Genomic DNA, 27,934 nt, shown 5'->3' with positions numbered 1-27,934 from the left:
TTAACCCCCTTTTACAAATCATTAATGAATATATTAAGCAGCACAATTCCCAGTACAGATCCTTGGGGAACTCCACTTGTTCACCTTTCTCCATTGTGAAAACTGACCATTTATTCCTACCCTTTGTTACCCTCTTTGAACCAGTTACTGATCCATGAGAGAACCTTCTTTCTTATCCCATCACTACTTAGTTTCCTTTGGTGAGGGACCTTGTCAATGGCTTCCCGAAAATCCAAGTACACTATATAAACTGGATCACCCTTATCCACATACTTGTTGACTCCTTCAGAGAATTCTAATAGATTGGTGAGGCCTGAATTCTCTTTAGAAAAACCATGTTGACTTTTCCCCAACGAACTGTGTTTATCTATGTATGTTCTTTATAATAGGTTTCTTTCAATTCTGCTTGTGTTGAAGTTAGCCTCAACAGCTTGTAGTTGCCAGGATCTCCTGTGGAGCCCTTTTTAAAAAAATCAGCATTATGTTAGCTACCTTGCAGTCATCTGGTACAGAGGCTGATTTCAGTGATAGGATTTGACTTCCAAATTTTAAAGGATGCCGTATTGCCTCTAACGGCCTCCATAACTCTGCAGTTGGTCCTCCTACTTTAAAAAAAATATTTGGGGTATACATTTAGTCTGAGCCTCTATTATGTTTTTTTAAATAATCTACATGTGGCTTGCAAGCATTTTACCCTTGTGACTGCTCTTTTTAATTTCCGTATAACTAACATTCACATTCTTGTGTAGTTCCCCTTATTAAGTTAAATGTTAAGTGGTGGGTTTTCTTTTTTAACCCCCTCCCCCCCCCAAAGGATGTTAAATTTAATTACATTAGGTCACTATTGCCAAGCAGTTCAGCTATGGAAAGTTGCTCTTGGGCCCAATCCTGTGCTCCACTAATAATTAAATCAAGAACTTCCTCTCTCCTTGTGGGTTCCAGGACTAGCTGCTCCAAGAAGCAGTCATTAATGATGTCTAGAAATGTTATCTCTGCATCACACCCTGTCGGTGACATTTACCCAGTCAATATAAGGATAGTTGAAATCCCCCATTATTATTGTGTTTTCTGGTTCTGTAGTCTCTCTAACATCCCCTATCATTTCAGAATCACTATCACCATGCTGGTCAAGTGGTCAGTAGTATACTCCTATTGCTATACTCTTATGACCCAAGAATGGAATTTCTATCCAGAGAGATTCTATGGTACTGTTTGAGTCACTGAAGATTTTCACCCTATCTGACTCTGCTTGTTTTTTCTTTAAATATATAGTGCCATTCTCCCACCAGTGCAATCTACTCTGTCACGCCTATGTATTTTTGTTCCCTGAAATTACTGTGTCGCATTGATTTTCTTCATTCCACCAAGTTTCTGTAGGGCTGTTATAGCAATATCCTCATTTAATGTCAGGCACTCTAGTCCACCCATCTTAGTATTCAGACTTCTAACATTTGTATATAAACACTTACACATTTTGTCAATATTTAGCTGCTTGCTTTCATGTGTTATGTTTAAAAGGATCTCTTTTACATTTGGCTGTTCCTCACTAAATACTACCTGTAATTTACCAACTTTTGTTCTATCCTCTATACTAGGATATCGAGTTCCCCCTATAATAAATTCATCCCTCACAGATATCTCCGTCCGAACCATGTCAGCATTCCCCCAACCCTTAGTTTAAAATCTCCTCTGCAACCTTTTTAATTGTACGTGCCAGCAGTCTGCTTCCATTTTGGTTTAGGTGGAGCCCATCCCTTCTGTATAGGCTACTCTTTCACCAAAAGGTACCCCCAGGTTCTAATAACCTAAATTCCTCCTCCCTACACCATCGTCTCATCCACACATTTAGATTTTGCAGTCCTGCCTGTCTATGGCCCTATGCAGGGAACTGGGAGCATTTCAGAGAATATTACCGTGGACGTCCTGGACTTTATTCTCTTACCTAGCAGCCTAAGTTTGGCCTCCAGGACCTCTCTACTGCCTTTTCCTATGTCACTACCTATAAGGCTATCTTGATGTCTCATGAGATCTGCTACCTTCACACCTGGCAGGCAATTCACCATGCAGTTCTCTAGGTCATCACAAACCTAACTATCTATGTTTCTAATAATCCAATCACCCACCATTATTATCCTAACAACTGGGGTCCCTGTCCCCAGAGGGATATCCTCAGTATAAGAGGATATCATGACATCATCTGGAAGGTGGGTCCCAACTATGAGATCGTTTCCTTCTGCTCCAGCTTGATGCCCTGAGACTTTCACCCTCCTCAACAGCACAGGGGCTGTTGGACAGGAAGTGGGACCACTCTAACTCTACTATGTCCCGAACAGTCTCTTCTATGTACCTCCCTGTCTCTCTATGCTCCTCCAGTTCAGCCACTGTGGCCTCAAGAGCCTGATCCCTGTCTCTGACGGCTGTGAGTTGCTTGCACTGCACGCCTACATATGCTACCTGCCTACGACAAGCAAGAGGCCAAAAGCACACAAGTCTTGTTTAGGAGAGGTCAGGCTGCTGTGGACATCAGAGTTGACTCTCTAAAGCCTTTTCAATAAAAGCACTTCCATTATTAAAGATGATGCCACAAAAGATTTTTACGCCCTCGGGCCATTCAACTAGGAAGAGAAAAGGTTTCAACAATTTGATCTGTAACCAATCTATATAAAGGGGTTTATTTACAAACTGTTTCCCCAACCATGTGATACTGGCAAAAGCCATTAGGTCTGTATTACGTATAAAACTATTTAATGTCTATTTCCCAACATTCAAGAACATAGTTAAAACAAATGTATAATATACACATGGAAAACAAACCTAGTCTAATTATATAGTATTTGAAATATAAATCAGATCAAACTGAAATACTATCCGGTAAAAGTATAGAGGGAGGTTTACCTGCTTTTTTCCTAATCTATTTTAGATTTCAGAATACTAGCTAGCTTTTTTCTAATGCCAGCTAATGGTTTCATTCTCTTATTTACCCTGACATATTATATGACCAGAAAAACATTAGACTAATAGTCCTTATAGTCATGTATCCTGTCTCTGATCTTGGCAAGTATGAGTGGCTTCATAAAATGTACTAAAACCCCATGTTGGAAAGCTATTCAGTAATACTGACTAACATTTCTTTCTAATCCAAGGGAAGTAGTGGTTGTCTTATGCAATGAAACATCAGGCCTAGCCAGTGTAACTGTGGCTGATATTGTAATTATTCTTAGAAACGTCTTGTTTCAATTTTAGTAAGCTCTGTACCTTCAAGTGCTACGGCAGTGAGTTCAATGGGTTAACGTTGTTATGTGCTATGTCAAAAAGTATTTCCTTTTATCAATTGTAAATCTGATGACTTTTAATTCCAACAGGTGTCCCTTGTCCTTTTATTATTAGATAGCAAATAGAATTATCCTAAAAACCTTCTTAATACCAAATATACCCCTGTCATGTCCCTCTTGTTCATCTTCATTCTGTGCTACATCCCTAATTGATATACTCCCCCCACATATGCCTCACCCACAACTATTTCACATTTGGGGACAATATATACCTTCAAGTCAGCATCACTGCTATGGGTACCCGCATGGCCCCACAGTATAACAAAATTTTTATGGCTGACTTAGAACAACGCTTCCTCAGCTCTAGTCCCCTAACACCGCTACTCTAGTTGCGCTACATAGATGACATCTTCATCATCTGGACCCATGGAAAAGAAGCCCTTGAGGAATTCCACCATGATTTCAACAATTTCCATCCCACCATCAACCACAGCCTAGACCAATCCACACAAGCGGTCCATTTCCTGGACACTACTGTGCTAATAAGCGATAGTCACATAACCACCACCCTATACCGGAAACCTACTGACCGCTGTACTGACCTACATGCCTCCAGCTTCCATCCACGACACACCACACGATCCATTATCTACAACCAAGCTCTAAGATACAGTCGCATTTGCTCCAATCCCTCAGACAGAGACAAACACCTACAAGATCTCTATCAAGCATTCTTAAAACTACAATACCCACCTGCTAAAGGGAAAAAACAGACTGACAGAGCCAGAAGAGTACCCAGAAGTCATCTACTACAGGACAGGCCCAACAGAAACAGGCCCAAAAGAAAATAACAGAACGCCACTAGCTGTCACCCAACTAAAACCTCTCCAGCGCATCATCAAAGATTTACAACCTATCCTGAAAAATGATCCCTCACTCTCATAGATCTTGGGAGACAGACCAGTCCTCGCTTACAGACAGCCCCCAAACCTGAAGCAAATACTCACCAGCAACCACACACCACACAACAAAAACACTAACCCAGGAACCTATCCTTGCAACAAAACCCGATGCCAGCTCTGCCCACATATTTATTCAAGTGATACCATCATTGGACCTAATCACATTAGCCCTGCCATTAGGTGCTCTTCACCTGCATGTCTACCGATGTGATATCTGCCATCATGTGCCAGCAATGCCCCTCTGCCATGTACATTGGCCAAACCGGACAGTCTCTACGCAAAAGAATAAATGGACACAAATCTGACATCAGGAATCATAACACTGAAAAACCGGTACGAGAACACTTCAACCTCTGTGGCCACTCAGTAAAAGATTTAAGGGTGGCAATTTTGCAACAAAAAAGCTTCAAAAACAGACTCCAATGAGAAACTGCTGAGCTTGAATTAATATGCAAACTAGATACCATTAAGTTGGGTTTGAATAGAGACTGGGAGTGGCTGGGTCATTAAACATTGTGACGAAGTTCCTCCTCTATCTTGGTGGGTCTTGCGCTTATTGGCGGATTTGCTCGCCTTAGAGCTTCACAGCAGCCCTCAGTTTGGCCGTTTTCATGAACCCACAGTCCAGGTCAACTCCTCGTGTGTCTGACCAGGAGTTGGGAGGTTGGGGGGAACCCTGGCCCGCCCTATACTCCGGGTTCCAGCCCAGGGCCCTGTGGAATGCAGCTGTCTAGAGTGCCTCCTGGAACAGCTGTGCGACAGCTACAACTCCCTGGGCTACTTCCCCATGGCCTCCTCCCAACACCTTCTTTATCCTCACCATAGGACCTTCCTCCTGGTGTCTGATAATGCTTGTACACCTCAGTCCTCCAACAGTCTGCGTTCTCACTCTCAGCTCCTAGCGCCTCTTGCTCCCAGCTCCCAACATGCGCACCACAAACTGAAGTGAGCTCCTTTTTAAATCCAGATGCCCTGATTAGCCTGCCTTAATTGATTCTAGCAGCTTCTTAATTGGCTGCAGGTGTTCTAATTAGCCTGTCTGTTTTAATTGTCTCCAGAAGGTTCCTGATTGTTCTGGAACCTTCCCTGTTACCTTACCCAGGGGAAAGGGACCTACTTAACCTGGGGCTAATATATCTGCCTTCTATTACTCTCCTGTAGCCATCTGGCCCGACCCTGTCACAACATATTGAATCTATTGCCTTAAGTTAAGTTACCTTCTTGTCAACTGTCTAAATGGGCCATTTTGATTATCACAACAAAAGTTTTTTTTCTCTGGCTGATAATAGCTTATCTTAACTAATTAGCCTCTCACAGTTTGTATGGGAACTTCCAACTTATCTGTATGTGTATATATCTTACTATATGTTCCATCCTATGCATCCGATGAAGTGAGCTGTAGCTCACGAAAGCTTATGCTCTAATAAATTTGTTAGTCTCCAAGGTGCCACAAGTACTCCTGTTCTTTTTGCGGATACAGAATAACACAGCTGCTACTCTGAAACCTCTCATTATTCCTCTAATCATTTTAATTTCCCTTTCTGGATCTTTTCTATTTCTGCTATAAGATTTCTGAAACAGGGTGACCAACACCAAATATGGTATTCATGAGCAGGCACACCATCAATTCAGCCAATGGCATGATAGTATTTTTCTGTAGTATTCTCTAGACTTCTTTTTTTTTTTTTAAATACAGCTTGGCATCTCATATACTGTCTTGTTTGCTGTTGCGTACTGAGTAGATGTTCACAGAGAATTGTCCATAACTATGTCATTTTCTTGAGTAGTTACATTTAATTTAAAACTTTTCCATGTGTATGAGGAGTAAGACTGTTCTTCCATGAGTAGTGCATGAAACTTATCTCCATTGAATTCATCTGCCTTGTGTCACCCAATTTCCTATCACTGTCAAGTGCTCCAGAAATCTCTCTACACTTGACTATGTTAACAAACATTGCATATTCTGCAAATTTGATTACCTCATTATTCACTACCTCTTGCAAATAATTAGGTTCTTAACTATTTAGATGAACTGGTTATGAAATAAATGTAATGATCATTATTTTACAATTTAATAATACTGGTTTTACCATAAGTTCTGGGAAGCCAACAACAATAGTGGCATAATTATGCACATCCAAGAGAATCCTGTTGGGAGAGCTGATCTTCTGTCCCACAGCTATGCTTAGGTTCTCTGAAGATAGTTGGTCACTTGAAACTGTGTGCGGCACACACAAATCAGATGCTAAAGTGGGGAATCAAATGATAAGCATTAAATCCAGATAAGCAAGAGGAACCAATTATCTTTATAAGCACTGAGCGCTAATTACTACTATTCTTATCATAATTCAACAGAAATAAAATGAAGAAAAGGAGTAAAGATCTGTTTATGCTATATTGTACAACATACAAAAAATGACGTTAAATTAACATTATTTAGGTTGCAAAGTTGAGCACTCAAAAGTTAGGAAAGCCTTAATTCTGCCAATTTCCTAGATTTTTACGGATTTTTTTTCTTTTAAGGAAAAAGCATAATCAAATTCTACTATGTACAACAGGAACAATCCCCCCACCCAATTGTGAATCATCAGCATGGTTTCAACCGGGAACATTTCGCACTGCAGCAGAGATGGATGCTACTAGGACTACAGGAATCACCGTGTTAGCTGGCAGCAACAGCAGGCTTTTTTTGATGTGGGGGATGGGTTGCCGGTTGCAGGTGGTGGGTCTGGGGACTGGTCAGGGGGATGCCCAGCCTAATGAAGATCTCTCTTGCCCCTGGGAAAACTCTGGCACCCAGTATTTACCCATCTGCTGCTCTTCTCGGTACTTCTTCCAATTCTATTGTAACTTTTTTGAGATGTGGCAACCAGAACGGCACACAAGTATTCAAGATGTGGGCATACAATGGATTTATACAGTGGCATTATGTTATTTTCTGTCTTATTATCTATCCCTTTCCTAATGGTTCCTAACATTCCGTTAGGTTTTTGACTGCTGCTGCAGATTGAGCAGATGTTTTCAGAGAACTATCCATAATGACTCCAAGATCTCTTTCTTGAGTAGTCACAGACAACTTAGACCCCATCATTTTACATGCACACTTGGGATTATGTTTTCCAATTACTTTGCATTTATCCACATTGAGTTTCATCTGCCATTTTGTTGCCCAGTCACCCAGTTTTGTGAGAACCCTTTGTAATTCTTCCCAGTCAGCTCTGGACTTAGCTATCTTGAGTAATTCTGTATCCTCTGCAAACTTTGCCATCTCACTATTCACCCCCCTTTCCAGATCATTTATGAATATACTGAACAGCACTGGACACAGTTCAGATCCATGGGGGACCTCACTATTTACCTCTCTCTCCACTGACCTCATTTCCTTTGTTTCTTATTTTTTAACCAGTTACTAAACCATTAGAGGACCTTCCCTTTTATCCCATGACTCCTTACTTTGTTTAACAGCCTTTGGTGAAGGACCTTGTGAAAGGCTTTTTGAACATCCAAGTACACTAAATCCTACTGGATCATCCTTGTTCACATAATTGTTGACTCTCCTCCCTATTGAAAAATTCTAATGGATTAGTGAGGCACAACTTCTTTTTGCAACAGCCGTACTGACCCTTCCCCAACATATTGTGTTCATCTCTGTGTCTGATAATTCTGTCCTTTAATATAGTTTCAACCAATTTGCCTGATAGTGAAGTTAGGCTTACCAATCTGTAATTGCCAGAATCTCCTCTGGAGCCTTTTTTAATAATTGGCATTACATTAGCTATCCACCAATCATCTGGTACAGAGGTTGATTTAAGCAATAGGTTACATACCAGAGTTAGTAGTTCTGCAATTTCATATTTGAGTTCCTTCAGAACTCTTGGGTGAACAACATCTGGTCCTTATGCCTTATTACTGTTTAATTTATCAATTTGTTACAAACCTGCCTCTACAGACAGTGTTCAATAATTGTGGTATGCTGGCAACATTTTTCTGAGGAATACTAGTGAGAGAAGGAAAATGGCATGTTTTAACTCAATATCTCAGTCAAATCTAAATGGAATTTCATGGGATATAGAAAAGGAACTTCAGAAACCTAAAGGGTTCTTCCTCCTGAATATCAAAGTCTGCTACAAACAATGGAGGTGTGAGATCTCCTCAAATGAAAGGTTGCAAGAATCACGTATAATGGAAAGTGATAGACAGTCTAAATAAAGGGGCTGTTACCAGCGCCCCCTATAATAGATGTTTGTGTGTGCGCGTGTGAATAGTTCTCAAAATTTCTAAGGCATTTATTCAAACAATTCCAAGCCCACGTACAGAACTTTGCCATCTTTTTTGAAACAATGGTATGAACACCACACTACAGGAAAAGAATCAGACACAAAATTACTCAAACATCTAAAGTACCAGAATGTTGTTTGTACAAACACAGAGCTGATAAAAAAAACAGAATGACACAGGTTTACACTGAGTACCTGTTGTTAAACCAAAACCCTTGTCAACTGGGTCTTCATTCAGTGCATGCAGCTGGCAAACTCCACTTTCTTCAGATACCGTATGCGCTGGCTTGGTTAAAAGAAATTTCCTGTAAACAATGCTGACTTATTAAAAAATGGTGTAACAAGAATATTTATGTATTAAATAGTAAAAATACTTTATACTTATATAACAAGGATCTCAACATGTTTTACTTAAATTAAGCCTCACAACACATCTATGAGGTAGGTAAGCATTTATTCTCTAGTTTACAGGTCGAGAAAGTAAACCACAGAGAGGCAGATTTGCTTACGGTAACTATTTTTACACTTTTATTTACTGTGAGGTTAAACAGAAACAGGAAAATGGAGTACTGTTTGTTCCATTACCCTATGAATCAAATTAACTGGGAAAGTAGACTAATGAGCTAGATTTTCAGTTAGGCACACTAATATTTGCAAGGACCTAATTTATACAGGCTGTGTAAAATGTGGTATGAATGTGGACATAGCCAAATTTGGTCTAGATTTTCAGTGGTGCAATTTTACATAGGCTCATCTTGCACACTCACCACTCTGGATTCACAAGTGCAATTTGGGCACGGGGAAATCTGCACCTCTAAGAAATCTGACTGTAGGCACCTAACCAGACACAAATGAAATCAGTAGATTTGTGTGTACACATCAGGCATTTGTGCAGGTAGGTTAGATGCACATAAATATTGGTGTGCAGCTGCAAATATTGCCAAATATCTCTATTTGTTCTATATTTGTATAGCTCTTAGCACAGGGGATCCTGATCCATGACTTGGGCTCCTAGACACTATCAAACAAATAATGAATTGGTTAACTTACTGATTTGTTTTGCTTTCCACCAAGAGCCAACGGTCTTCAGCCACTAGGAAAATGGATTTGAGATTGATAGGTAGTGAGATGGTATGAGTTCGACCCTCCAGTACATCCAGCACAATAAGGTGGTTTCTGTGAAATGTAAACCAAGAAAACAATTATGAAGCAGAGAATGTACGCGACAAATCTATTTTTTTAAATAAAAGCAATGTAATTTATAGTTAACTCTCACCCTTCTTCTTTGTAGAACACCAGCCAGTTTTTATACGAAAACTCTCTGCACATTTTGTGACTGATCTAAAAAAATGCATTACACATCAATTACAATTTGCCAGGTCAGTCCCCAGTAGTTTACCCTGACTCCTTACATTTATAGTTATGTTTTTTACTGTTTAGAAAGGTCAGAAACGAAAATATTTGGCCAAGATGATCAAAAAAATGTGCCTAAAGTTAGGTTTTTAAATCCACATTCAGGCACATAAATAGGTGGCCTGATTTTTAAGAGTGCTGAGAATCAAGCAGCAATCACGGAAATCATACCAAATTTGATAGTTTTTCTTTAACTAAGTAATTCACTATGATAACTGCATCTCAAAGCACCTTTCCACCTACTCCAAATTCATAATATTGCATCAGAGTAAAATGAATTACAGCTCACTCTGCTCTGGGCTCAACAGAACCACAACAGCTTGTAACAAAATGTTTTGTAACTCTTAGCAAAATATCTGAAAGGGTTTTATTGTAAAAATTACATATCCCTAGATAGCATCCTGAGGAGGTTGTGAAGGCGAGGACTATAACAGGGTTTAAAAGAGAACGAGATAAATTCATGGAGGTTAAGTCCATTAATGGCTATTAGCCAGGATGGGTAAGGAATGGTGTCCCTAGCCTCTGCTTGTCAGAGAGTGGAGATGGATGGCAGGAGAGAGATCCCTTGATCATTACCTGTTAGGTTCACTCCCTCTGGGGCACCTGGCATTGGCCACGGTCGGTAGACAGGATACTGGACTGGATGGATGTTTGGTCTGACCCAGTATGGCCATTCTTATGTTCTCATATTCTTATCCCTTATTTATTGCCCTTCTATTCTGTAACGATGATATATTCTGCTGGTACAAAACTGAGAATTCAATATATATATATATAATTCTCAGTTTTGTACCAGCAGAATGAAAATATATATATATATATATATATATATATATATATATATATATATATAAAACAGTACACAATCTGTTTGTTCCATAAAAGATAGAAAGGAAGCTATCCTGCTATCATGTCGGTAATACTGAGCTCTGATATGTTTGCTATAGTCTAGCCAGGAAGTTGCTGTTCCTCACCGGCTCCTCCTTGTTGCCCCACCAGGATGCTCTCTTTGGAACTTCTTGGGTATCTGGTGAGAGTAAAAGTCTATGCATGGCACCAGTTTTTGTATCCAGCAACAAGACAACATTACTCTGTAAACAGAAAAGAGAGCATTACGCCCAGTCTTCTTAAAGCTCACAGCAACAGGTCTACATGAAGTGTATTTGTTCTTTGCAATTGAAGCCAACTAATATCACAAGGAAATTTAATTTCAAAAGTATGAATTAGATTTTACTTTGCTGGAAAATTGCAGACTGGATCCTCTGGTCTAGTAAATCTGATCTCAGTGCAGAACTGATGAAGTAAGGCAAAGGTACAACTTAACTGACAATGGTTGGTCCAGATGAATGGTCCTATTTAAAGTTCTATAATGTTTTATTCATGCTGAAAAAATCAAATTTGTTTGTTTACAGGGAATTATGTAAGTCTAATGTTAATTTACAGTGGCCTACCATGATTTATGCAGTTAAGGCTTAAATCATCTGCAGCAGCCATTTGCAGTCAACTACACAGAAAAGTCTTACCAGCTTTGCTTCTTCTATCTTACTAAAAGATTTGCTGCAACTCTTGTGTGTTTCCTTAACATTATGCTAGAAAAACAGAACCCCTGGGCCCCTGTCATAAATATAAAGGGAAGGGTAAACCCCTTTGAAATCCCTCCTGGCTAGGGGAAAGCTCCTCTCACCTGTAAAGGGTTAAGAAGCTAAAGGTAACCTTGCTGGCACCTGACCAAAATGACCAATGAGGAGACAAGATACTTTCAAAAGCTGGGAGGAGGGAGAAAAAACAAAGGGTCTGTGTGTCTGTCTATATGCTGTTTTCTGCCGGGGATAGACCAGGAATGGAGTCTTAGAACTTTTAGTAAGTAATCTAGCTAGGTATGTGTTAGATTATGATTTCTTTAAATGGCTGAGAAAAGAATTGTGCTGAATAGAATAACTACTTCTGTCTGTGTATCTTGTTTGTAACTTAAGGTTTTGCCTAGAGGGGTTCTCTATGTTTTTGAATCTAATTACCCTGTAAGATATCTACCATCCTGATTTTACAGGGGGAATTTCTTTATTTCTATTTACTTCTATTTTTATTAAAAGTCTTCTTGTAAGAAAACTGAATGCTTTTTCATTGTTCTCAGATCCAAGGGTTTGGGTCTGTGGTCACCTATGTAAATTGGTGAGGCTTTTTACCAAACCTTGTCCAGGAAGTGGGGTGCAAGGTTTTGGGAAGTATTTTGGGGGGAAAGACGCGTCCAAACAGCTCTTCCCCAGTAACCAATATTAGTTTGGTGGTGGTAGCGGCCAATCCAAGGACAACGGGTGGAATATTTTGTACCTTGGGGACGTTTTGACCTAAGCTGGTAAAGATAAGCTTAGGAGGTTTTTCATGCAGGTCCCCACATCTGTACCCTAGAGTTCAGAGTGGGGGAGGAACCTTGACAGCCCCCCAAATATTTAAAGTATATGGAAGTTGAAAAACTACTATATGGAAAAAGGTTAAGCTAAAATTTGATCTTATTGCGTGACCCCTGTAGCATCACTTTAAATATTTCTTTTTAAAACATTCTAAAGTTGTTCCTAAGGCATTAAACTTTTAAGGACTCGAGAAAATGATCACACACAGCCAACCTTAACTGCTCTAAATTAAATTTTAAAAGCTACAAAAGAATAAGCTAATTAAGTCTTGTATTTCATTACTTCATTAATGTCTTGGATCTAAATCTTTGTCATTCAGTGAAACGCTACGTTCCTTCAAGGTTTTTTTTAAGGACATATTAAAAGTCAACTGTATGTGTGTCTAACATCTGAAGTAATACACAGTGAATAACAAAGAATTAAAAAGGTGAAGTCCATAAGATTCTCCTAAATAAAATACGTATTAACTCAATCTGTAGGTTATTTTTGCAGGTTATTTTAGAGCAATGAACTTTTCATTTTTAATGAGAGCTTACTGTAGCTAAATATGGTAAAACATTTAAAATATTATCATGACATTTGTAGCATTTGGAAAATTCAGCTGCAGCTCAACTCTTCTAATAAAAGAAGAATTTGTTAAATGCTCACATATTCCAACCCAAATTATAGAAATGTGGCCCTGGAGAGGGTTTGTTTTGGATTTTGGTTTTCTGCCATATTGTATTTATATACTTCTGCATCAGCATAGCTGACCTGAAGAAATGCATTAGCCTTCCAAGAAACAAAAATCCCCATATGAATCAGTTATGTTCTGCTACTTAGCATTAAGTTTATAGGTGTAGTTCGTAATATAAAAAGCTTCTCTACTCCACCCCTTTTGATGTTAATGGTTTCCTTCTGTGCTAAGTGACCAATGGCATATTCTGTCTGTGTTTAATAATAGAATTTTGCGTCACTTGTGAACACATCCAACTGCAGTTCTGGCAATCCTTCAAGTGGGATGGGAAAAGATGGTGATGTGCAGTTCCATTATGTTTGTTCTCGACTGGGAGAAAAGTAACCTTTGAGTGACCTCATGACCCTGATGTCTGGAATTCCAAACTTTGGACAGATGTAATATCCAGCCTTGTGAGTGGCGTTCTTTTATTTTTAGTGACTGCAGTTTTCCTTTCCTTACTGCTGCTTTTATTTTAGTTAGGATTTTCCTCTTAAAAGTCCTTAAACCAAAGTGGGCTGTGATTTCACTGCCAAGTGGAGAAGCTGTGCTCAATTCTTGTTGGCATAGTGGGGAGTAGGGGGGAGCGGCCACAGATAAAAGTAATAATATAAATATTTAACTTTAACTTACTTCCTCCTTTTTAACCATCTTTCTTGCAACAAAATTTCCTGTCCCTTGGTCCTTAACTCCATTCCCAGTTTCTCCCTCTTATATGCCTCCTCTCAAACACAGCCATGCTCACACACACAGTTTCTTCCTCTCTTGTCTTATATGCCCCACCCCCTGGAAACACATATATGCAACAAATTGAAATATTCCTCCCCTTTCAGTTATAGATGAGACTTTCCTCCTGGCTTTTGGGCCTTGCAAAGTAAACTGCTCCCTACAGTGTGTGCTCCCAATGCCTCCCTTCCACAGGCAGCTTCTCCTAGCACTGCGACCTGCAGACCTGCACATCTCAGGTGACACTGACACATTTAGCAGCCCTGTCACTGTATATCCGTAAAACAGAGGTAGAGAAAGTAAGTGCAAGAAGTCTGTGTAGTGGATTTGAAGGTCCTGGGTTCCAACTCTGCCGAACTCTGAGCTGGGAAAAAAACAGTATATGACCATGTAACAACCACAATGCATACACAAAAGGAGGCGGAGGCAAGGTTCACTGTAGCAAACAGAAAACCGTTTTTTCCCAAACTGTGGATATTTATACACACTTAGGGTTTGTCTACACTGTGCGGTAATGCACTCTACAGGAACTTTTAGTTCCTACCAGCAGGGTCTGCACGGACCAATTAATGTACAATCCTTTTGTGTGCTTTAGGAATCACACCCCTGTAGAGTGCATTACTCCACTATGTAGACAAGTCCTTAATGAGCTTTTATATAACATTTATTGTTTGTAAAATATAGTGTGAGAACCTTGGAATATTTCTAGCTGTTAAAATGCTTTTATATGGCAAAATGTTATATTTAAGAGTAAATTATTATGATGGGTTAATATCAATTTTATTGTTGTATTTCTACAGTTTACATTTCAGTTAATGGGAGCGGTCCCTTTAAGAACAATATGGGATGGAAGTACAGAACAATGTGTGGGAGATTTGGTCTCTGTGTCAACAGAGTCGAAGTCCTCACCTTGTGCAAGATCCAAAAAGGTCAGAACTTGATTTAATCTGTGTATCTTTCAAGAAAACAAATCTCATTCATGAAGGTGTAGCATCAGATCTTACCGGGGGACTGGACGCCTCAGAGCATTGCTTATGGGCTGCAAACCCTCCAACCTGTAGATCACCAATTTTAATCCAGACCAGATTACTATGGATTAAAAACTGTTCCCACCTAATGGATGTATGGTGGCCCCCCATTATGTGATGAGTTTGGTGAGTTTCAGTTTCAGTTCCAATGTCACAAACTCACACTATACTCTGCACTAGTTGGCAGACTCAGCAGAGGGGTCAAAAACCTCATGGGCCACAGAGATTGAACTACCCCTGCTACTCATAGAGCAAGTTTCTTGCACTGCATCCTCCAGATCAAGATCAAAGTATGCTGGCAGGGCACTGTGTGTGGACAGCCTGTCCTGCTGATAACAGGAACTTCATTTACTAGGATGCTGAATCAATGCTTTTTACCAGTACTAAATCCACACAATTTTTTCTAAAACAGAAGTTTATTGTTACAGATACATTGGTTCTAAATATGCAAATAATCTAATTAAATAATTTGCATGTGGTTTGCTTCACACACTCAACTCCACAAAACTTACCCGCTATCTACCTGTTACCATTCAGACTGGCCAGCGGCATTGGGTCCATTCAGAGGGGAAACACTTGGTCTGTGAGTGGGAGGGTACCCTGCAGTTTAGTGTGGTGGCAAGGAACACCACCACCACGCTATTTCCCTGAAGAGCTGAAGGCCTCTGCTGAGCACTCTGAACTCCTTCCCCCACGAGAGCCATTATGGATCTACCACCAAGAGTCAGCTGATAAAGGGGAAACCCTCCTAAATTACCAACTGAAGCATTTGACATAGGAGAGATTAAAAAAGGGCCACGCTCACCACTGAGGTCCTGGTCCTCAAGCCATTCAGTAGAATGAGAGTCTCCCATCCCTCTCCCAAGGAAATGTGGGAGTAGCTTAAAAGTTGGTAATCCCTACAAATATGCAATTAAGTTAAAGCCCCCAAAAAGTACACTTTAGTAACATTTTATTTAAGAAAGGAGGAAGAAATTAAGAAACATTTGGCCACATTCATAAATTTATCAAGGGCCATCTTCAAATTAATTGACTTCTGCTATTGGAAGGCTGTTCCAGAATCTAACTCCTCAAACTTTCTAATTTCCAGTCTAAATGTTTTCATGGCCATTTGTGTTTGTTTCAATATTGCTATTTGGCTTAAATAACTTTTCTTCCTTCCTGGAGTCTACCCCCCTCAGGCATTAATGGGACACGATCATATTTATTCGGCTATTATTATAACTCATATTAATACTTATTCTTTTTTTACTCATGTCAGCATCTTGGTGGCTGCTCTCCCATCCCCTGTAAAAAGGTGTTAAATTGAAAATATTCTAATCAATTTCTAATAGCAGTTCCAAATAAGACTACTGAAGTGATGGGCCCAAACCAAACAGATCTGACACTGAGAAAGTTAGAATCCATCTCTACAATGTGGTTTACACCACCATCTTGTTTTACCCATCCATCCTACTCTCCGTTTTGTGTTCGCACAAAACTCACGCTATGGAAAGGAAAACATCATGATACTTAATAAAAAACAAGGTAGCATGAACAATTGTGATTCAGAAGTCATTTATTTTTTATTAAAAGTTCAAAAACTAGAACAGGGATGAGCAGGGCTTGGATTTGAATACACAGCCTAAAATAAGGTAGTTTAGACTTAATAAATTTCCTTTGCTAATTTGAGACTCCCAAACTCAAATCATAATCTCCTTTCCCCCCCTCCAATAGTTCTCAGTCTACTTTTACCACTAACAGGATAAACAGGCAAATCTCAGCATTAATAATGCAAAAGTACATAAAAACATACAGTAAACCAGCCTAAACACCGCAAGAAAAAGTAGAGCTGAGGGACCCCCTCCAAAGGTTTATTAGACTAAGTGCAATTAGACTAAGTATCCAGAAGTGTGCATATTTATCTCACAACCTACAGACGCTGAGGAACCCCAGGGATCCTACTTTTGCTGTACTACTTTCCTCACAACGAAACATGAAACAGGAGAATTTCTATTTATTTATTTTACCTGCTCTTCATGCAGAATCACTTGCCCTTTGAGTGGATTTCCCAGAGGTGCCACAGTCACAAAGGGTTGCCATATACTTCCAACCGTTCTTGGGAAGATGTCATAACAATCCACAAAGTATCCATTTTTACTAGATACATTCATGAAATATAAGGAAACTGGATTGCATGTAGCCACGTAGAGAATATTTTCCGTCTCATCTTCTGAAATAAGAAAGTAAGGCAAAATTAATGAAAGTAAAAGATGCTGTCTTGATTCAAAATCATGTTAACCAGCAGATTAACTGAAAACTGAATGATGAACTATTGTGGGAATACAGCAACATATTTAAAATAAGTTTATACTATTATGTCACATATATCAATCAAATCAATCAATCCATGTAGGACTATGTGCTACTCTTAACCTACAGCAGCATTCCTATGATGACAAAGGGAATTTTGTACATAAACCAAGGATGCGATGTGGTCTATACGTAAACTAAACTTTTAACAGTCAAGTTGCTACCTGCTTTACACTGACTAGTTACTCCCTCCACAAATATTCCAAAAGATATTTGAGTAGCAGACACAAACCTCGTTTGCCATCCAAATCAATTGCTAAAGACTCTAGTTCTATGAATCCTCATAACCAGAAACCTATACAGCATACGCAAGTTTACTTATAAAAAAGAAAAGTTTCTGGGAAAGAGAAAACTGTAGTAAAAGTTTTCAGATGCAGACTTTTTAAAAATGTGTCCACTTACTGGAACTAAAACACCAGGTCATTTAATAATTATAGACAAAAGGAAGGAAGTTTCATGTGGCAAGGGAAACACAACAGTTTTTGACTCACTTTAGACATTTCTGAGTATCAAATTAAAACTGTAATTTCTATTAGTGTCATCAAAAAATTGTGAACATGCTTAGAAAGTGAAGCCACAATCAGAAAAAGGCAGCGTTGTCAGTTTTCATGATTTTAATGTATTTACAATGTAAAATAAATTACAGTAATAAAATTTATTACATTTTATAATATACCATAAATAATGGTCACAAATATCAATAATGATGTGATGTGCATTGGGGCATATCTATATCTTTCTATATATAATGTAGTTAAATAAGGAAGGATTGATTCAATAAGAAAGGGCATTGATCAGCATAAGCACCAGAAAGAAAGCACAGAACTTTGCATGCTACAAGTCTTGCATTTTAACTGGTTTTAATTAAGGAGAGGCAAAGTTAGAAAGACTTTTTAAAATTAATTTTGAAACAATTATTATATCAGTGGTTACCAAACTTGTTCCGCCGCTTGTGCAGGGAAAGCCCCTGGCGGGCTGGGCCGGTTTATTTACCTGCTGGGTCCGCAGGTTCGGCGGATCGCGGCTCCCAGTGCCCGCAGTTCGCTGCTCCAGGCCAATGGGAGCTGCTAGAAGTGGCGCGGGCCGAGGGACATACCGTCCGCCACTTCCAGCAGCTCCCATTGGCCTGGAGCAGCGAACTGCGGCCATTGGGAGCCACGATTGGCTGAATCTGCGGACGCGGCAGATAAACAAACTGGCCTGGCCCGCCAGGGGCTTTCCCTGCACAAGTGGCAGAACAAGTTTGGGAATCACTGTATTATATAATATAAAAATTAGGCACACTTTGAATTACGCATCTATATTCCTTTTAGAGCCAAATCTCCTTCATAATTTTATTTTACATTATCACCAATTTCTCCTTCATAATTTTATTTTACATTATCACCAATATGTTTTAATGGAATTATACTCCTCTTTCGTGATTGATGGTTTTAGCATTTTGTCTTCTTTTACTTAAAAAAAAAAAAGTTAAACACAAAGAAGAGAAAAGCAAGCAATATAATTTTTTCTATATCTCATGCAGGCCTCACAGTACAGGTTCCCAGAAATGCACTCTCTGTGTTACTGCGCATACACTCAGTGCAGAATTTGTAGAGTTTCTTTTTTTTATTGCCATTACAAAAATGTGATATTCCTCTTGCATATGTCAAAAAAAGGGAATACAAACTACATAGTACTGACTATTAATGAACAGGTATGATCTCATCTGTCCAATTCTGCATGGTCTCCAGTGTAACTTATATCATACAACAACAGGGAGGGATCATTACAAAAGTTACAAATATTTTACTGTACCTTCTGCTACAGCAACATCACAGACGAAATTAACCTCATTTAATGGCAGTGTCCAAAAAGCAAGTTCTTCTGTGAAACTGAGGGACCTTGCTTCATGCCGTTCCAGTGGAAATCCCTGAACATTTAAATATACTGGACCCTAAGAGAAAATTATAACCATGAGGACTAGGTATTTTATTTAAGTCACCAACCTTTATAAATGCTAGGAGTTTTCCTAAAGATTTCTATTGCTTTTAGCACTAAATGCCAGACCAAGCATTATAAACAAAAGAGAAAGGCTTATATTTGGGAAGAAACCAGATTGCCTTTTCTGTAAGCCCTCTGTATCCCACCTGGAGCCCTGAAGATCCTGACACCATTTCCCCCATAATATAAAAGCCACACTGTTGTCCTCTCTTTAGGCTACGTATTTCAACTACTACATCCATCTAGTCATGGCGGACTGCATGGAATTTAGTATGGAACCATGATCCTTAATCCCATGGAGGAGAGGTCACATTGCCTGGAGTGTTTTTGATCAATAATGAAAGACTGGATCACAGTGCATATGTGCAAGGAAACAATTCTGAATTTCTTGATTATGGAAGGTTTAAAATATCAAACAACATTACAATAACAGTTCCCCCCTGCCCCACTGAAGTAATAATTAATAAAGACAGGCCAAGAGATTGGGTTTGTAGAGGATTAGGTTCAGGTTGGAGGCCAAATCAGACCAAAGGTTCAGATTCAGATTTAAGAGAGAGAAAATTTCAGAAGAATTCAGCTGCATGTGAAATGAAACTGGAAAACAGGCTCCTTCCCATTTTAGATCTCATCCAGATGAGTTGTGATCTGGGGATTGAAACTGGACCTCCCCACATATCCATGCCTGTTTCTAGGCTTCTCTAAAAATGACATTGTCACCTTCATAGCAAGAACTCTGCAAGAGCTTTTGAACTCAACCCTGCAAAGTCCCTCCACCCCAGTACTCCTTTCAGTATATATACTGTATATGGAGGGCTCACAAGATAGGACCCCACAGCAACTCAGCTTGCAGTGTGAATGCACAAAATAGTCTACTTTTTTAAACTGTACAATTAACAGCTTTTATTTTGTTACAAAAATCAACTCAGATTCTTCTTTCTGCAGGAAATGAGACATCTTATATTTATTAAATCATAATCTGGGTGATATTATATTGCTGTAAAGAAAAAATGACTAATCAATATTTTTAAGCATTAAAAAGAAGACACACACCTTTATATTTAACTGATGGGTTTCTGTTGGACACAGTAGTTTCTGCTGTGCGTTCCCTGATTGATTGATTCTCCAGTAGCCCATAAATGTATGGTCTGGCAATGGTAGCCTGTCAAACAACATATGAACAAAGAAACATTTATCCCTGTTAATTGGCAATGAACAAGGGATACGTCATTTAACCACAGAGTTTTTCCAAGATTCTCTTGTTGAAAATGCTCCCTTGCTGAAACATTCAATTTCTTTCAAATGGCAAAAATTTCAATTTTTTGAAACACAAGTAATCTCAGGATTTAAAAGACCATGCTCTGAAAAGAAAAGCTTTAAAAAGTCTGAATTGTCTGAGCTGTATAGCAAAGCATATTCAGTGCTCTCTTGATCAGCTTAATTCAATTCAAAGAGGATGCCAGAATGAGTGGGAGGAGCTCTTCTAAGTGATATTTTCCTCTAGGAAAAATGCACAATGACTACAGTAAATGTTGTACCAGGTTATTGCTGCAAGAAGGAGCATTAATTGCTGTTGTATGTTCTCCTACCCCCAGTGGGTCACACAGTACAGACAATGACCGTATGCTAACTGCCTATGGGGCCAAAACTAGCCTCTGTTTGCCAGAAGCTGGGAATGGGCGACAGAGGATGGATCACTTGATGATTACCTGTTCTGTTCATTCCCTCTGGGCACCTGGCATTGGCCACTGTCAGAAGCCAGGATACTGGGCTAGATGGACCTTTGGTCTGACCCAGTATGGCCTTTCTTATGTTCTGATGTATCACAAGAAAGTGCAGACGGATAGTCCTTCTGTATGACCTGTTAAGGGTATATATATGGCAGGTGTAGGGTTTCTCATAGATGCTTAGCCTCTACTACTTTTCACGGTTACCTGCTCACAACACAATCTTTGCCAATCCTGCTGAAAAGATGGGGTTAATTTGCCTAAACTTGAACGATGTTCTTGACCTCATTTTTTTCCATTTGTTTTTCATTCAGGAAGAGAACACGTGGGCCACTGTCAAAAATAATTTCTGTAATAACTGAAAATATTGGTATTGATAAAGCAGTTTCACAGAATATAATACACACATTTTTGTTCTTCCTCTACTCTCTCTCAAGTGATTTGCAACTACTAATAAAATGATTTAAAGTTTTGCTAATGCAGAATAATTAAATTAAAACCAATGAACTGATATGCTAAGATACAGTATCAGAAAATTTCCTTTTGGTCTCTCTTATTTGGAACTAGTTGGCACATAGCATGTATTTAATTTGCTTCTAGCATAAGTAAACTGAGAGCATGTGCAAGATATTTCTAAACACTATTTAAACCTCTTACGTTATTGCACAACTACAAAACTTGGCATGAGAATAGAAGACATCCTTCTAAAAATACATCTCTGAAGGCTATTTTAAGTAAGTTCTCCAAGACTGTTTGTTGTCTGTGCTTGATCTCTCATGTTCTATTTGTCTCTGTCTGTTCCTACAGTCAGAATTCTTTAAAAATAATAGGCTCTGCAATTAAAGGAGATTTGTTTCTTATAGATATTTTGGTCAGAGAGTGGCCCAAACCAGAACCTTGGGTCTGAGGCCCCCCTGAACTTTGGAGAAGTTAAAATCTTTCTCTATTCCAACTTTAGGAATGAACAATTATATTTTCTAATCTTTCTGAATAGCAAAAGAAAAATAAATTAGAATATTCTAATAATTGTTCTGCCCATGTACCTCAATCAACCCGGAGGGGCCACCTCTTGGGGTGAGAGAGTAGTTCAGTCTCCATACCCATTCAGTCCTTGGCCCATTTGCTGAGACTCTCAATAAAGTTGCCAACAATAGGTTTTGTGATATTGAATTAGGAAATGGATTGAAACCATCAAAGCATTTCACATAGGTCAATGTTCAGCCATAAAATGGTAATGGGGTTTTTGGTGATGCAACCTGGGCTGAATTTAAACTAGCTTGACAGGCGGTGTTTTCCATTACGTTTAATTTGCTAGTTAACCAGCTCTGAGAAGACAGTTTTTATGACCCCCTACACCTATTTACAACATCGGTCAATACCAACGTTTGAGAACTATATTTCTTGTAATTGCTTCCTATTTTCAATTTCCCCTTGTTTAATTATTTGCAGTGTGAGGCCTGTTTTTAACATTGATTGGAAAAAGATTAATACTTTTGAATGAATCTGTTCACAGTGTCTCAACCTTTTTAATCTGTTTCCAAACCAGTCTGGTCAGTTTTCTCCCACATCAGGAGTCATAATTAAGCCAAAGCCAAAAGAAATGCAAGTATAACACAGCTCAGGTTATGACATCCAATCCAATCATTAACATTTATTCTGGGTATACTCTTTAATGCACATATAACCCAAGACAGATGCATTTATGTATAGAGTCAGTTACTAGAATGACATGGTGGTTTATTAATGAAAGTAAATTTCAAACTAAGAGTTTTGGATTTCAAAATGATTTTCTGGCAAAGCCTGGGTTTGATCCATTTTTGGGGGGTGTGGCAGGGCAGGGGTAAAACTCCTTGAATGCCCTGCCAAAATGCTGGCTAAGCCCTGCTTTCTGGTAGGGAAGCCAGGTGTAGGGGCCCAGGCACCCAGCAGAGAGCCCAGCTGCAGGACCTAACGAGGGTTGGCTCACGGCAATACTTCAGTTAAGTAACAGCAGTTGGGATGAGGAAGGGAAGGGCTATAAAAGCCCTGGAGAAAGCTCAGTCAGGAGGCTAGCCCGGGAGGGGGTAGGAGGCTTATAGCTCTGTCTCCTCACCAAAGGCAAGGAGCCTCACGCCAGGAGACCCTGGGAAGGGTCTGAATGGGGATAGCTGTTGGGGGAATAAAAGGGACTACATGGTGACAAACAAAGACACAAGGGTGAAGCGTTGTGACTCTTTATTTGGCTGGACAACACAGGGTACAGGCACGAGGAGGTGGAAGCCTGTGCAGACCCTGTGATGGGGGTTATGAAGGAAGTACATGAATTTAAATTTATCTGTGGGTACTATGAACTTGGTAACAATAGCATCAACTTCACAAGGACTTAGATTTTAGTTTTGAACTCTTACAAATAACTCTCATGTGTCATGAATTATAGATCAATGAACCTACTAATAATTATGACTATTTATGAAATTTTACAATTTTCTCCAGTCTTTGGAAAAGCTACATGCTCCTTTTGAGAGGCAATTAGAGCTGATCAATTGAGAGATATACCAGACCCGTTTGAAACTGGGTCATGTCCTGAAGAAAATGTCAAAGATTAGAGCCTTTGTTTTAAATCTGAGATGTAGACAACATATGAAAATATCATGAGTTTATAAATCCTCTATTTCCACACTTCCTAAAAATGAATTCTAGTAGGCTGGTGAGATATGAGGTAGTGTTTGGCTAGGTGTTCTTCAAATTCTTTTTTGGCCTTCCTAATTATATTTTTACACTTCACTTGCCACACCTTACACTCCTTTCTATTTTCCTCACTAGAATTTAGCTTCCACATTTTAAAGGATGCCTTTTTGCCTCTCACTGCTTATTTTACTTCGTTGTTTAGCCATGGTGGCACTTTTTTGGTTCTCTATGTTTTTTAATTTGGGGTACACATTCAAGTTGAGCCTCTATTACATTATCTTTATGATGTCTTGCTGGAGCTTTGCTTTGTTAATACTGCATTTTTTTCTTTTCTTTTCCACTAATGGGACTAAGTTCACCTTTCTCCTAAATTCTTAAGGTTTTAGTCTCTTACCCAGTTCTGAATGGTTTAGTCCCTTGGATTTGTTGTAGAAGAGTCAACATGGTTTTTGTAAAGGGAAATCATTCCTCATCAATCTACTAGAATTCTTTGAGGGGGTCAACGAGCATGTGGACAAGGGGAATCCAGTGGACATAGTATACTTAGATTTTCAGAAAGCCTTTGACAAGGTCCTTCACCAAAGGCTCTTAAACAAAGTAAGCTGTCATGGGATAAGAGGGAAGGTCCTCTCATGGATAGGTGACTGGTTAAAAGATAGGAAACAAAAGGTAGGAATAAATGGTCAGTTTTCAGAATGGAGAGAGGTAAATAGTGGTGTCCCACAGGGGTCTGTACTGGGTTCAGTCCTATTCAACATATTCAGAAATGATCTGGAAGAAGTGGTGTCAAGGTTCCTTCCCCACTCTGAACTCTAGGGTACAGATGTGAGGACCTGCGTGAAAGATCCCCTAAGTTTATTCTTACCAACTTAGGTTAAAAACTTCCCCAAGGTACAAACTTTGCCTTGTCCTTGAACAATATGCTGCCACCACCAAGCGTTTCAAACAAAGAACAGGGAAAGAGCCCACTTGGAGACGTCTTCCCCCAAAATATCCCCCAAAGCCCTACACCCCCTTTCCTGGGGACAGCTTGATAAGAATCCTCACCAATTGTACAGGTGAACACAGACCCAAACCCTTGGATCTTAAGAACAATGAAAAATCAATCAGGTTCTTAAAAGAAGAATTTTAATTGAAGAAAAGGTAAAAGAATCACCTCTGTAAAATCAGGATGGTAAATACGTTACAGGGTAATCAGATTCAAAACAGAGAATCCCTCGAGGCAAAACCTTAAGTTACACAAAGACACAAAAATAGGAATATATATTCCATCCAGCACAGCTTATTTTACCAGCCATTAAACAAAAGGAAATCTAACGCATTTCCAGCTAGATTACTTATGAACTTAAAAGGAGTTGGAAGGCTGCATTCCTGATCTGTTCCCAGCAAAAGCATCACACAGACAGACGAACCCTTTGTTCCCCATCCCTCTAGATTTGAAAGTATCTTGTCCCCTCATTGGTCATTTTGGGTCAGGTGCCAGCGAGGTTATCTTAGCTTCTTAACCCTTTACAGGTGAAAGGATTTTGCCTCTGGCCAGGAGGGATTTTATAGCACTGTATACAGAAAGGTGGTTACCCTTCCCTTTATTTTTATGACAAGGGGAAACAGTGAAGTGGCAAAATTTGCAGATGATACAAAACTACTCAAGATAGTTAAGTCCAAAGCAGGCTGTGAAGAGTCCTTCAATCTCTGGAATGATAATCTACAGTATCAAACAAGAGCTCTTATTCACAAGCTTCATCAAAAGCTAAAGCTTGTTTGTTTTTATGTCTCTAGAGACCCCTAATGTGACATCATATGGAATAAGAACCAACATCTAACACTCAATTCCACTGAATGATTTCCTAGTCAGTTATTTGATTGTGAATCAACCTGTCAGATCCTTTAGATCCATTTTGTTTCAATTATTACTTTGCGACTATTTTACCCTGAGGGCTCTAGATCCAGGATTCACTACTAAGTTTGAGGTGGTTATGTAAATGTTTTTCTGAAGGAGGAGGAGATTGGCCCAAAACCTTTAGTCAACATGGTGATTCTACACAAAATTGTTTAGTTTGATTTTCTTCATGTACAATAGTCTAATGGGAGAATTTGTCAGAAAATAATTATCTAGAGGCAAAATATAAATGGAGTTCTTGAGTCCACTAAAAATGAAGAGACTAAGTCTATAAGAATCAAGTTACTTGTAATTTGTGTTTTCTGAAGGTAGCTATAAGAACTGATATAGCCGCAGGCAGGAGTTATAAAAGACGACTAGCAAATTGGGGAACTCACAGTCTTGTGAATCAAAGGTGGGATGGAATGTTTCATAACACAAGAACTAGGGGTCACCAAATGCAATTACTAGGCAGCAGGCTTAAAACAAACAAAAGGAAGTATTTCTTCACACAGTGCACAGTCAACCTGTGGAACTCTTTGCCAGAGGATGTTGTGAAGGCCAAGAGTACAACAGGGTTCAAAAAAGAACTAGATAAATTCATGAAGGATAGGTCCATTAATGGCTATTAGCCAGGATGGGGAGGGATGGTGCTATTAGCCTCTGTTTGCCAGAAGCTGGGAATGGGCGACAGGGAATAGATCACTGGACGATTACCTGTTCTGGTCATTCCCTCTCAGGCACCTGGCATTGGCCACTGTCGGAAGACAGGATACTGGGTAGATGGACCTTTGGTCTGACCCAGTATAGCCATTCTTATGTTCTTTGCCAACCAGATCATGGCACTTCAAACAAACAACTTTTGATTAAAGTCTTATTTGTATTATTTAAGATTTCAGTTTAATGACCTTCCTATTTCTTATCCGTGAGACAGGAAGGGGAAAAAAGAGACATTAAAAAATTCAAGCAGCTTGAAGTTTCTCTTGCCTCCAACTCGCTGAGTGAAGAGTAAGGAGTCCTTGTGGCACCTTAGAGACTAACAAATTTATTTGAGCATAGGTTTTCACGGGCTAAAACCCACTTCATCAGATGCATGGAGTGAAAAATACAGTAAGCAGGAGATATGAAAAGATGGGAGTTGCCTTACCAAGTGCTTAATTGAATTAGCCTTGTTAGCATGGACCCCACACTTGGTAAGGCGGGGTGGCCACCCTGAGCCTGACAAGGAGCCAGAATTTACCAATGTACATTGCCAAAGAGCCACAGTAATACGTCAGCAGCCCCCCCAGGAGCTTCTGCTCCCAATGCCTCCCACCCACGGGCAGCCCCGCCAAACAGCGCCTCTCCCTCCCTCACCACACCTCCCAATCAGCTGTTTCGTGGCATGCAGGAACTCGGAGGGGGAGTGGGAGGAGCGAGGGCATAGCAGGTTCGGGGAGGGGGCAAGAAGAGGTGGAGTGGGGGCAGGGCCTGTGGCAGAGCCAGGGGTTGAGCAGTGAGCACCCTCCAGCACATTGGAAAGTTGGCGCCTGTAGTTCCAGCCCCAGAGTCGGTGCCTCTACAAGGAGCCGCATATTAACTTCTGAAGAGCCGCATGTGGCTCCAAAGCCAAAGGTTGGCCACCCCTGTGGTAAAGCAACTCCCATCTTTTCATGTGCTGTATATATATATACACTACTTACTGTATTTTTCACTCCATGCATCTGATGAAGTGGGTTTAGCCCATGAAAGCTTATGTCCAAATAAATTTGTTAGTCTCTAAGGTGCCACAAGGACTCCTCGTTGTTAATGCATCAATAGAATTACTTCCATATCCTTTAGTTTAGCAGTCTCTACCAACTAATGTCTAATGGAAATGCGTCTATAATCACTAAAACCTGTTACTTCATTTGGCAACATTGGCAATCTGCTGAATAACAAGAATATTCCTGGAAACCTGGATTCAAGTCACAAGTGAAAACGAGTCAGGCAGTCTCATCCTAATCTCTATTTGTTTATTTCACAAAACCATCACGTTAAACAGGAGACTTGAAAATTAGGACTAAAGTACAGTGGCAAAACTACGTGGAAATATTTCCATAGCACTCAAACACATTATTCCTGGCTCGAACCAGCCTCAATATTCCACTCTTAAATTCCTGTAAAATGTTCTCTAAAATACAAATAGGCCTAGACCAAAATCCCTAGAAACGAACACTTGTGAGCACTGGGGAAGTTCAGATAGGATAATCTTCTCTATAAAGGGCTAAACCCTGTATCTAATCACCTCCAAATCTGTACATGAACTTCAAGGCTAAGACCATAACCAATAAAAACAAACTGTACATTTATTTTTCTAAAATCCTTAATTAAATTAAATAAAATGCCAACTTATCAAATATAAATGATCATTCTAACTCAGACCCACTTTATAGTCCTTCAAAACAGAATTCAGCAAATGATTTTTAGCAAGTAAATTATGGAGATTGTGGCACCAGTTTTAGGGGTAAATTGTCATCTTGATGCATATGGTAGTTACTCAGGCATTG

The 27,934-nt window shown here is 39.5% G+C and overlaps 1 protein-coding gene across 1 annotated transcript in view; it reads right to left on the bottom strand.

The window, feature by feature from the left end:
• The window catches only part of VWA8 (von Willebrand factor A domain containing 8), a 291,052-nt gene that overhangs the window by 81,898 nt on the left and 181,220 nt on the right, over window positions 1-27,934 (bottom strand). The window contains exons 27-34 of the mRNA XM_084611928.1: window positions 20,187-20,295; window positions 18,951-19,089; window positions 16,811-17,013; window positions 10,899-11,015; window positions 9,788-9,852; window positions 9,562-9,687; window positions 8,707-8,816; window positions 6,325-6,479 (exon numbers count right to left, since the gene is read on the bottom strand). Coding sequence (XP_084468054.1) covers window positions 6,325-6,479; window positions 8,707-8,816; window positions 9,562-9,687; window positions 9,788-9,852; window positions 10,899-11,015; window positions 16,811-17,013; window positions 18,951-19,089; window positions 20,187-20,295 — 1,024 coding nt within the window. The remainder of the gene's footprint in view (window positions 1-6,324; window positions 6,480-8,706; window positions 8,817-9,561; window positions 9,688-9,787; window positions 9,853-10,898; window positions 11,016-16,810; window positions 17,014-18,950; window positions 19,090-20,186; window positions 20,296-27,934) is intronic.

The sequence above is a fragment of the Lepidochelys olivacea genome (assembly GCF_965140295.1).
Source record: "Lepidochelys olivacea isolate rLepOli2 genome assembly, chromosome: 1".
NCBI lineage: Eukaryota > Metazoa > Chordata > Testudines > Cheloniidae > Lepidochelys > Lepidochelys olivacea.
The sequence above is the reverse complement of the archived record's forward strand: the minus strand, read 5'-3'. Positions and strand labels throughout refer to the sequence as shown.